Consider the following 13499-nt stretch of genomic DNA (forward strand, 5'->3'; position numbering starts at 1 on the left):
GGCGGAGTCATACAACCACAGGGTGGACAGGTGGGCGGAGTCATACAACCACAGGGTGGACAGGTGGGCGGAGTCATACAAACATAGGGTGGACTGGTGGGCGGAGTCATACAACCACAGGGTGGACTGGTGGGCGGAGTCATACAACCAGAGAGTGGACTGGTGGGCGGAGTCATACAACCACAGGGTGGACTGGTGGGCGGAGTCATACAACCACAGGGTGGGCTGGTGGGTGGAGTCATACAACCACAAGGCAGTGATTGTAGTTTAAAACCATTTTGATGATGTCACAGTTTGCAGGTCATTCGCAGTATGATGCTGGTGTTCTATGTTCTGAGGTCATGTGTGTACAGTCAGTGTGGTGGTTTGATGTGACTCCTTCAGGAGGCTTTACAGAAGGTTAGGACAGAGTTAGTAGCTGTAATGATGCTCTTGGTTTCAGTTCAGTATCGTCCAGGCTTTAGAGAACAGAGCTGATGACGTCACAGCAGAGGTCATAACTGTGGACGTGAATAGAGTCAGGGCGGCTGGGCCATTTGCCTCCTCCTCCTCCTCCTCCTCCTCCTCCTCACGCTGCCATGACAGATCTCCCTCCCTCTTCTCTCTGCAGGTCTCAGCAGTTTCCAGGAGAGTGTCGCAATGGACCGTATCCAGAGAATAATGGGGGTCCTTCAGAATCCAAACATGGGGTAAATACCTTAGAAATACTTGAGTCTGACCTTTTCCTGTCCTGATCCGTGGAGTAGATTGTGTCCACATGTCTGATAAACAGCAGTTAGGAACATCAGAGGTCCGACTGAAAACAGTCAGGATCTTTTCTAAGATAAAATAGTTTTGTAAGATGGAAATGTTACCGGTGATTACACACTTACAGGCTCCTTTTCTTACACAGTTATCTCTGTACTCACAGAACACCTTCATCACATTCAGGCCTCTGAGAGCCTGTTTATACCTGGTGATAACATGCATCCTAAGTGACCCGATCACAAGTGGACGAGTGTTCACGACTGCAGAGACACGTTGTGATCCAATCACAAAAAAATCACTTGCTCCGGGACACATTTGACCACGTGTCTTTTGTGTAAAGGCTAATGAAGTGTTCCTGTAAGGACTGTGTCATCAGAGCAGGATGTTGTAAAGTGCCCATTTTAAGACAAGTTGGACTCTGCTGACCAGTTGTACCATCACAGTCTCTAACGTAACTAGCATGCTAATGAGCAGCTAGCAAGAGTGTGGACATAATAACTGTGACGGGGCCCTTTCACCGTCTGGCGTGACGTAGGCAGGAACACAATCTGAACATGTGGTCAGCTGGAGATGCATGTTAGACGCTGGTGAGGACAGCGCTATGTCTTCGCTCTCCACTTGTGTTCAGGTGACCTTGTGTGCTCTCCATAGTGTGACTGACTAACAGCCAGTGCGCTTGTTAGGCTAACCTCATCACATGTTGCTAACGGTGTACGTTCTTTAATAAAATAGATCAATTTTTGAATCTTCAAATTTGTCAAACAGTTGATTTCTTCTTTGGTGGCTGTGATACTTTTCAGCTTCAGCAGAAATTTTATGATGCAAATAGTTTGATTTTAAGTTCCTATTTTAATAATACACATCGTCATCTTGTTAAAGGTTGATGGAGTGTGTAAACAGCAGGGAGAGTGATGGAAATAGATTCAAGATTTTATCGCTCGCTGACAAATTCTGATTATATTGTATGTAATTAAAAGATCAGAATAAACCAAAATGTAAAATCCAGTGTTAAATGTTACAGCGATTCATTATGATAGTATTTATTGTGAGTTCACAAAATGAATAAAATGAAACATTAATCTCAGAGACAGTGGAGTCAGAAATGTGTTTAATGAGCCGTGAATGTTTTTATTCTAACATAAACAAGTGCTAAACTTTAATGTGATTTGTGCTCATGCACTAATTTATTCCTTCATGCGTCATCAGTTCCTCCTGGACTTTGTACGACCTCCAGTAACGTCACACACATGAAGTATTACTGCAACAGCTTCAAACAGGATGAATACACAAACGTTACAGAGCTGTGTCCAGCTGTCGTCACTCGTCTCAGGCTTTGATGCCAGACGGGTGGAGTTTGTCTCGTAGAAAAGTACAGTGTGTTTGACAATCACAGGAAAACATGTGAAGGTCATTTAATACACTTGTCTGTGATTTACAGCTTTCATGACTATCAGGAGCGAACAGATGCACTTCACTGCATCCATGTGGCTCGAAGGGCAGATTAGAACAAACAGCAGTGAGAATCATTTCAGCAAATTAAATTATTGGCAAAAGATCTGCAACATCAAACAACAGCAGTGAAACAACAAAAAAGCAAAACTAAATGTGTTTTAGAAATGTATTCACATTTTCCACCACTTGGTCCCGTTGATTGATCGTCTGAGGTCGCCATGTTTGGCCCTGTTTTAACAATCCATAGCTCATGGTTTAAAGTGCATTAAGGGCGCGTTCAACTACACTTTGCCAGTTAAATGGTGCATAATCTGGGCACAAAGTAAGGCATAGTATTTAGTTCCCTAATTAATCATAGGCATGTTTCGGGCGTAACTTGATTTCAGCCAGTCAGAGCATCATCTCTCATTCCCTTTAAGCCCAGTTCAGACCAAAGATTCATGAAGAGATGAAACCGTTTTAGAACGTCACAGAGAAAAGTGTCAGCAATGTGAACTGGCCGGTCTGAGCTCGACTCAAGACAGCTGATGATGTCATCTGACACTCAGCTGGTCAAATTGCCGGTGGCTGGTTTTAAAGCACGTCACCTGTTTCAACAGCCAATCAGCTTGTAGTGAAGTCCGCTGGTCAAGTCAAAATGACCGCAGACGGCGTGTTGGCTTGCTGCAGCAGGTGCTCCGGTATCTCACTATCACTGTCCTCATTCAGATTTTAAGAAGCTACAAATTATATTCAGACACAAAATAAGTCTGAAAAGCTGCAAATCAGAACGAAGCACAGAGAGTCGTTGACTAGAGATGATACGCCGTCTCATGGTGGTCACTTCCTGTCGACGTTACAGATCAGAAGTACAGAGAGTCGTTGACTAGAGATGATACGCCGTCTCATGGCGGTCACTTCCTGTCGACGTTACAGATCAGAAGTACAGAGAGTTGTTGACTAGAGATGATACGCCGTCTCATGGCGGTCACTTCCTGTCAACGTTACAGATCAGAAGTACAGAGAGTCGTTGACTAGAGATGATACGCCGTCTCATGGTGGTCACTTCCTGTCAGCGTTACAGATCAGAAGCACAGAGAGTTGTTGACTAGAGATGATACGCCGTCTCATGGCGGTCACTTCCTGTCAACGTTACAGATCAGAAGCACAGAGAGTCGTTGACTAGAGATGATACGCCGTCTCATGGCGGTCACTTCCTGTCGACGTTACGGATCAGAAGCACAGAGAGTCGTTGACTAGAGATGATACGCCGTCTCATGGCGGTCACTTCCTGTCGACGTTACAGATCAGAAGCACAGAGAGTCGTTGACTAGAGATGATACGCCGTCTCATGGCGGTCACTTCCTGTCAACGTTACAGATGAGAAGCACAGAGAGTTGTTGACTAGAGATGATACGCCGTCTCATGGTGGTCACTTCCTGTCAACCAGCACAGTTTTTCATCCCCTTCCTGTCTCCAGATGTGTTGATGTTCTTAACCTAAATAAACTCTTAAAAACCCTCTTGGATCAGCTGGCAGTCGTCACCACAGAGGTGAAAACAGGCTGTTTTTCTGACTCTTTAGAGATGAGTGTTTCTCACAGGACAGACACGCTACAGACATATGATGATCGTATAGAATATGGTGCATTGCTGTAGATTAACCTACCCAACAGGATGAAAAGGAGTCAAAATGAGCTCAACCTGAAACATCTGCAGCAGGAAAATGACACATTAATGCAGCAGTGATATGAATCCAAAAACATCAGAGAATAAAACACTGTCAGCAGGGAACAGTTTTCTGCTACATACATACCTTAACTTTAAATACAGTTTTGAATGCAGGACTTGAACTCTTAGTGTAGTTTATTCACTGTGTGGTATCAGTACTTTTACTGCAGTAAAGGATCTGAATAATTCTCCCACCACTGATGTTTACAGTCTCGACATGATGAGGTCAGCTGTTTCCTTTAACAACATCATACTGCACATTTTCACAGTCTCTTTCTGCTCTGACGCACACTACAGTAAATCTAACATGAACATCTGTTAAACTGAGCCGGACCACACGTGAGGCGCTGCAGCGTAGGTGGCTTCAGATCTGTCCCAGTAATGTCAGATTTAACACACATACATGCCGCGGTCCATGAGTAATATAAAATATTCAAGTCATCCGCCACCGTAACAAATTGGATGTTTTTTAGGCTCCAGTAATTGAGAATAAATCGACACAGGCGGCAAAACATGGCAGTGAAGTCCAGCGATGTTTCATTGGCAGTTAGAGGCTGTAAATATCAACGTTAGTGCAGATATTTAGAGAAATAAAGTCAAACTGTGCTCGTGAAGAGTGAGAAATGTCTTTAGTTCACACACAGGCTGTGTTTATATGTGTGAGATGGGACGAGAATGTTTAAAGGTACAGAAACAAGACGTCAGTTTCTGCCAGTGTGACACATATAGTAGAATTTTTAATGTAGTGATATTATAGCTGATAAAAGCAAACAAATATGTGAACACGCACTTTCATGAGAGAAGATAAAGAAATAAATACTTCTGAAAAAGAAGAAAGACACAGAAACACACCGAATGTCCCAGAAACAAATGATGCCAAGTGTTTGTTAGTTAGTTAGTAGTCTTGCTCACCAGACCTTTCTCAAGAAAAGAAAGGTCTGGCTGGGCCGACTCTCAGATTGGAGAAAAAAATGCCCTGGCTTTTTTTATTTCTTTCAACCAATCACAATCGTTCTGGGCGGTGCCACAGCAACGGTGCGCTTGCAAAAATATTGCCGGGGGGAAACAGGTTTTGGTGTAACACGTTCACAAAAATATCGCCTACAGGACACGAACCATGGCAGAAAAATGGCTACATCCCCGCAAGATCAAACACCGCAAAATTTAGTAAAGGACGTTTGTTGACTATGACAACCGGAGGTGGTAGGGCGGGACTTCAGCGGGTGGCTCGTTCCGCCCAATGAGAGACTGATCTATGCAGCGAACTTCTGCCCACTCAGACTAGTTAGTTAGTGGTCATTTTATTCCTGTCCTTAAGAATTTTCTGAGAGAATGCACATAATACAGAATAAATAACATCATTTAAATAAAAAACAAAAACAAAAGGAAAACCAAAAAACAAAGAGCGAAAAGGTGTAACCTCATCATACCTATCCTTTTTACTGAGCATATTCTCATGAGTAACTCATTAACTATTAATTTAAAGTCACGCAAAGTCAAATGTGTCTCTAAACAGTTCCATAAATTAATAATGAGAATGATAAATTTAAACTTTGTGTCTTTGTGTTTGTGTCAGTCACTAATGAATTGTCTCTCTGATAGCTCTGTTTTTGGTCTCCACCAAACCGTAGGGAGATATCTGTCTGTAGCTGCTGAATGCTTCACTGTGTTCACCAGCTGGTCTCTAAATGTGTCTGTCTGGTAGTGTGAGGCAGCTTGTTTGCTGGAAACAACACTGACGATGAGTGCCAAGAGACTCAACCAAAACAGTGAAGTGGTGGGATGTTAAAAAAGAACAAAAAAACAACAAGCTGAAAGACGCTAAATTGCAGTCAGGTGGTAAAAACTGAGTGTGTCACTACGAGCGACTCCTGTCACGTACAGGTAATCATGTGATTACACATGTTAATATAAAAATATGAATTATAACCCTTCTAATATGACCCGGAACAGTACAGCACAAGAAATAGTCCTGTAGGGGTCACTGTTTTGTCATGGGTGTCTGTCAGTGTAGCTAGGAGCCATTCACAGGGGGACAGGTGTTGGCAAGTCAGGTGCACACTGCTCAATCTAATGGTGGAAATTTGTACCTTTGAATGGTTTATGGAAACAGATTCATACATGTTTGCAAGTTTTTCATTTAAGAAGACAGCAGACAAATAAATTATCTATCAATGAAGAAGAAGTGGACTCTTTGTTTCACCTGATGAGCAGCAGTCAGTTATGTCAGGCAAGCGCTTCAGTTAGTTAGTTTAGGCTTAGCTGCTATTGTCATGATAATTGATCAGTGATTTTAGTCATTTAAAAAAAAACAACAACGCTAAAACACTGTCTGGTTCCAGCTCGTAAATGTGTTGAGTTTCTGCTTTTCTTTAATGTACACTAAAGTGCCAAAAACTGCAGTTCTTTGAATGGCCACTTGGGACCGGCTCCAAGAGTGAGTCAGTCCCCACAGACCCCCATGTTTAAATGTAAAAAAACAAACAAAAACAACAGCCTGGTACAAAACACTTGAGGTCTCTGTAGCTATCTTCAACATTAATGACAACTGTGCAAGGCTGAATTTTTATAACTCACCTGTTACATTTATGTTTTTTCTGCTAACAAAATTAGCATTAGCATTATCACAGTTACCTATAGTTGTAAATGCACCGTGCTGACTGAGCTAGCAGCTCATGATGCGGTTATTTCCACCCTCTCATCCAAATATGGTCACTTCTGGCTCCACAAATCCAAGATGGCGATGGCTGAGATGCCAACTCGAGGCTTCAAAGCTGAGTTCGCAAACCAGTGGGTGACGTCACTGTGGCCATGTCCATTATTTTACACAGGCTATGGTTACTCTCAGTTTCCAGTTTATTAGGTACGCTGAGCTTAAACCAAAGCAGTCTGATCCAAACAGTTGTGCAGTAAAACCATCCTGAAGGAAACAGTGTTCAGTTTGTGTTTATCCGAACCGTCACTGTGGACGAGGTCGTCTGTGGTGTCAGTGGAGGAATGTTACTGGGTACATTTACTCAAGTACAGTTAGGACGTACTGGTACATGTTACTGTAATACTTTGGTGCTTTAACTCAAGTGAATGCAGGGTTTTACTGTGGTATTACTACTTTTATTTAACTATATGATATGAGTACCTTATTGCCTGTACTGCATTATACAGAGATGTTTCTGTTATTGTACCTGTGTTTATTGATATAAATGAGGTGGACAAAATAACAGAAACAACTGTCGACTGTCGGTCCAACAAAACAAGACAAGTGAAGACTTATATTTCTGTCTTATATTTCATAGACGAATATATAATACACACAAAAAATCAGTTTACAGATGAGTCAATAATGAAAATAATTGCGAGTGTCGTCCCAGGAAACATTTTATAAAGAGGAGAATTATTACAACTGGTGTTGTGTTGGGATGTATTAACATTGTACAGATGTTTATCTATGTTGTTCAAGTGTTAGTGTGTGTGTTCGTGTCTGTGTGTGTCTGTGAGCAGTGGGTGGGGCCTCGGTGGGCTGCTCCGGGGCTTACGGCTCTATTTATAGCCTGTGAATGGAACGAGGTCCTTCTCCTGCTGCCACGTGTGGGCTGCAGCCTCAGTGTGTGTGTGTGTGTGTGTGTGTGTGTGTGTGTGGTCACATTTCTCATGTGGACCTGAACATGCTCTACTTGTCGTCCTCGGTCACACACGTCATGTGATGCTCATATGTGGCTGTCAGATAGCATCACACAGACAGAGAGGAATGTAGATCCACTCAGATCAGTCCGCCCCCCTCCTGTCTCCCCCCGCAGGCTTTTTATTTATTCAGTCTTTGTGCTGTTTCATGTTGTCCACCAATCAGATAAAGCCACAGCGGCGATGTGTTGGCAGAGGCTTTATGAGGCTTATGTAATGGCCATTGGCGAGACATCCGTAAGCCATCTGAGCTGCAGGGCGGCTCTGACTCTGTAATCTGCAGCTGCAAACTCCTCAAATGTCACGTTCAGGCTGGAGACACTTCACCTGCCGGCACACAGTAACTAAGTACTCTTACTCAACTACTGTACTGGAGTATTTCCGTTCCCTTGTAATTTTTTACTTCTTCATCAACACACAATTCAAATCTTGGACTTTTAACTCACATTTATCCGATAGCTTTGGTTACTTTTACACTAACATTTTTCATGAAAACATATTTGATTCACTTCTAAAATATAACAACATTGTTCTGTGCACAAAATCTTGTCACCGTCGTCTGAGACCTTTAAGCTGGTGCAGGGAAAATTATACAACAAGTACATGAATAAAGACATAATAAGAAAATACAGTAAAATTACAGTGCTCTTCTATGCTATGACATTTTTTATGATAATTTTTGTAATTTTTTGCTATGAGAATTTTCGACATATTATACTATGGTATTTTTTTATAACTTTATTGGCATAATATACTATGACATTTGTCGACATGCTACACTATATTTTTTGACATGCTATACTATGAAATTTTGTACAATGTTTTTGGCATACTATACTAAGACATTTTTTGTGACTTTTTTTGGCATAATACCCTTTGACTTTTTTCGACATACTATGCTATGACTTTTTTTGGCATACTATACTACCACTACTATACTATACTATACTATACTACTATATACCATGACATTTTTTGACATGCTATACTATGACATTTTTTGTGACTTTTTTTGGCATAATACCCTTTGACTTTTTTCGACATACTATACTACCACTACTATACTATACTATACCATGACCTTTTTCGACATGCTATACTATGGCTTTTTTCGACATGCTATACTACCACTACTATACTATACTATACTATACTATACTACTATATACCATGACATTTCTTGACATACTATACTATGACATTTTTTGACATACTATACTATGACTTTTTTCGACATGCTATACTACCACTACTATACTATACTATACTATACCATGACATTTCTTGACATACTATACTATGACTTTTTTCGACATGCTATACTACCACTACTCTACTATACTATACTATACTATACCATGACATTTCTTGACATACTACACTATGACTTTTTTCGACATGCTATACTATGACTTTGTTCGACATGCTATACTATTACATTTTTTGACATACTATACTATGACTTTTTTCGACATGCTATACTACCACTACTATACTATACTATGACTTTTTTCGACATGCTATACTATGACTTTGTTCGACATGCTATACTACCACTACTATACCATACTATACTATACTACTATATACCATGACATTTCTTGACATACTATACTATGACTTTTTTCGACATGCTATACTATGACTTTGTTCGACATGCTATACTACCACTACTATACTATACTATACTACTATATACCATGACATTTCTTGACATACTATACTATGACATTTCTTGACATACTATACTATGACTTTTTTCGACATGCTATACTACCACTACTATACTATACTATACTACTATATACCATGACATTTCTTGACATACTATACTATGACATTTTTTGACATACTATACTATGACTTTTTTCGACATGCTATACTACCACTACTATACTATACTATACTACTATATACCATGACATTTCTTGACATACTATACTATGACATTTCTTGACATACTATACTATGACTTTTTTCGACATACTATACTACCACTACTATACTATACTATACCATGACATTTCTTGACATACTATACTATGACTTTTTGACATACTATGCTATGGCTTTTTTCGACATGCTATACTACCACTACTCTACTCTACTCTACTCTACTCTACTCTACTATACTATACTATACTATACTATACCATGACATTTCTTGACATACTATACTATGACTTTTTTCGACATACTATACTATGGCTTTTTTCGACATGCTATACTACCACTACTCTACTCTACTCTACTATACTATACTATACTATACTATACCATGACATTTCTTGACATACTACACTATGACTTTTTTCGACATGCTATACTATGACTTTTTTCGACATGCTATACTATGACTTTGTTCGACATGCTATACTACCACTACTATACTATACTACTATATACCATGACATTTCTTGACATACTATACTATGACTTTTTTCGACATGATATACTATGACTTTTTTCGACATGCCATACTACCACTACTATACTATACTATACCATGACATTTCTTGACATACTATACTATGACTTTTTTCGACATACTATGCTATGGCTTTTTTCGACATGCTATACTACCACTACTCTACTCTACTATACTATACTATACTATACTATACTACTATATACCATGACATTTCTTGACATACTATACTATGACTTTTTTCGACATACTATACTATGGCTTTTTTCGACATGCTATACTACCACTACTCTACTCTACTATACTATACTATACTATACTATACCATGACATTTCTTGACATACTACACTATGACTTTTTTCGACATGCTATACTATGACTTTTTTCGATATGCTATACTATGACATTTTTTGACATGCTATACTATGACTTTTTTCGACATACTATACTATGACTTTTTTGACATGCTATACTATGACTTTGTTCGACATGCTATACTATGACTTTTTTTGACATGCTATACTATGACATTTTTTGACATACTATACTATGACATTTTTTGACATACTATACTATGACTTTGTTCGACATGCTATACTATGACTTTTTTTGACATGCTATACTATGACATTTTTTGACATACTATACTATGACATTTTTTGACATACTATACTATGACTTTGTTCGACATACTATACTATGACTTTTTTTGACATGCTATACTATGACTTTGTTCGACATGCTATACTATGACTTTTTTTGACATGCTATACTATGACTTTTTTCGACATGCTATACTATGATGTTTATCGACAAACTATACTATGACTTTGTTCGACATGCTATACTATGACATTTTTTGACATACTATACTATGACTTTTTTCGACATGCTATACTATGATGTTTATCGACAAACTATGACTTTTTTCGACATGCTATACTATGATGTTTATCGACAAACTATGACTTTGTTCGACATGCTATATTATGACTTTTTTGACATGCTATACTATGACTTTTTTCGACATGCTATACTATGACTTTTTTGACATGCTATACTATGACTTTTTTTGACATACTATACTATGACTTTTTTTGACATGCTATACTATGACTTTTTTGACATACTATACTATGACTTTTTTGACATACTATACTATGACTTTTTTTGACATACTATACTATGACTTTTTTTTGACATACTATACTATGACTTTTTTGACATGCTATACTATGACTTCTTTTTTGACATACTATACTATGACTTTTTTGACATACTATACTATGACTTTTTTGACATGCTATACTATGACTTTTTTGACATACTATACTATGACTTTTTTGACATGCTCTACTATGACTTTTTTTTTGACATACTATACTATGACGTTTTTAATACATGCTATACTATGACTTTTTTGACATGCTATACTATGACTTTTTTGACATACTATACTATGACTTTTTTCGACATGCTATACTATGACTTTTTTGACATGCTATACTATCACTTTTTTCGACATGCTATACTATGACTTTTTTGACATGCTATACTATCACTTTTTTCGACATGCTATACTATCACTTTTTTCGACATGCTATACTATGACTTTTTTGACATACTATACTATGACTTTTTCGACATGCTATACTATGACTTTTTTGACATACTATACTATGACCTGTTTTTACATTTTTTAACATACAATATTTTGACATTTTTTATGACATTATTTGACACACTATACTATGACCTTTTTGACATACTATACGATTACAGTTTTCAACATTCTAAACTAAAACATTTCAGACTTCAGAATATTTATTGTACCCTTGGGTAAATTCAGTTTACAGTGAGTGAGTCATCTCGTATTGTGAACACACACAACACCCCAAGACAAGACAAAGTGACGGCAGTGCTGAGGCTAAAAGAACAAAGAGGACGGCCCCAAGATAAAAAGCAAAATAAGTTAGAAGATCAGTAGATAAAAAGGCCTAAGAATGTGTCAAACCAAGCCAAATGATAAAGATGTGCCATTCATAAAAACAAGATAAAAGAAACAGTACAAGAAATAAATACATAAGTTATGTTACAGTTTCTCTCACATGCTATACTATGAAATTTTGTACAATGTTTTTGGCATACTATACTAAGACATTTTTTGTGACTTTTTTTGGCATAATACCCTTTGACTTTTTTCGACATACTATGCTATGACTTTTTTTGGCATACTATACTACCACTACTATACTATACTATACTATACTACTATATACCATGACATTTTTTGACATGCTATACTATTACATTTTTTGTGACTTTTTTTGGCATAATACCCTTTGACTTTTTTCGACATACTATACTACCACTACTATACTATACTATACCATGACCTTTTTCGACATGCTATACTATGGCTTTTTTCGACATGCTATACTACCACTACTATACTATACTATACTATACTACTATATACCATGACATTTCTTGACATACTATACTATGACATTTTTTGACATACTATACTATGACTTTTTTCGACATGCTATACTACCACTACTATACTATACTATACTATACCATGACATTTCTTGACATACTATACTATGACTTTTTTCGACATGCTATACTACCACTACTCTACTATATTATACTATACTATACTATACCATGACATTTCTTGACATACTACACTATGACTTTTTTCGACATGCTATACTATGACATTTTTTGACATGCTATACTATGACTTTTTTCGACATACTATACTATGACTTTGTTCGACATGCTATACTACCACTACTATACTATACTATACCATGACCTTTTTCGACATGCTATACTATGGCTTTTTTCGACATGCTATACTACCACTACTATACTATACTATACTATACTACTATATACCATGACATTTCTTGACATACTATACTATGACTTTTTTCGACATGCTATACTATGACTTTGTTCGACATGCTATACTACCACTACTATACTATACTATACTACTATATACCATGACATTTCTTGACATACTATACTATGACTTTTTTCGACATGCTATACTACCACTACTATACTATACTATACTACTATATACCATGACATTTCTTGACATACTATACTATGACTTTTTTCGACATGCTATACTACCACTACTATACTATACTATACTACTATATACCATGACATTTCTTGACATACTATACTATGACATTTTTTGACATACTATACTATGACTTTTTTCGACATGCTATACTACCACTACTATACTATACTATACCATGACATTTCTTGACATACTATACTATGACTTTTTTCGACATACTATGCTATGGCTTTTTTCGACATGCTATACTACCACTACTCTACTCTACTCTACTCTACTCTACTCTACTATACTATACTATACTATACTATACCATGACATTTCTTGACATACTATACTATGACTTTTTTCGACATACTATACTATGGCTTT

The 13499-nt window shown here is 37.7% G+C and overlaps 1 protein-coding gene across 5 annotated transcripts in view; it reads left to right on the plus strand.

Moving 5' to 3' along the window:
- LOC125881094 (circadian-associated transcriptional repressor-like) overlaps window positions 1-13499 on the plus strand; it is a 30223-nt gene that overhangs the window by 8474 nt on the left and 8250 nt on the right. For all 5 annotated transcript variants that reach the window (XM_049564111.1, XM_049564094.1, XM_049564084.1 and 2 more), the window contains exon 4: window positions 611-689. In XM_049564111.1, the coding sequence (XP_049420068.1) occupies window positions 611-689 (79 nt within the window). The remainder of the gene's footprint in view (window positions 1-610; window positions 690-13499) is intronic.

Source organism: Epinephelus fuscoguttatus, linkage group LG2, assembly GCF_011397635.1.
Source record: "Epinephelus fuscoguttatus linkage group LG2, E.fuscoguttatus.final_Chr_v1".
Lineage (NCBI taxonomy): Eukaryota > Metazoa > Chordata > Actinopteri > Perciformes > Serranidae > Epinephelus > Epinephelus fuscoguttatus.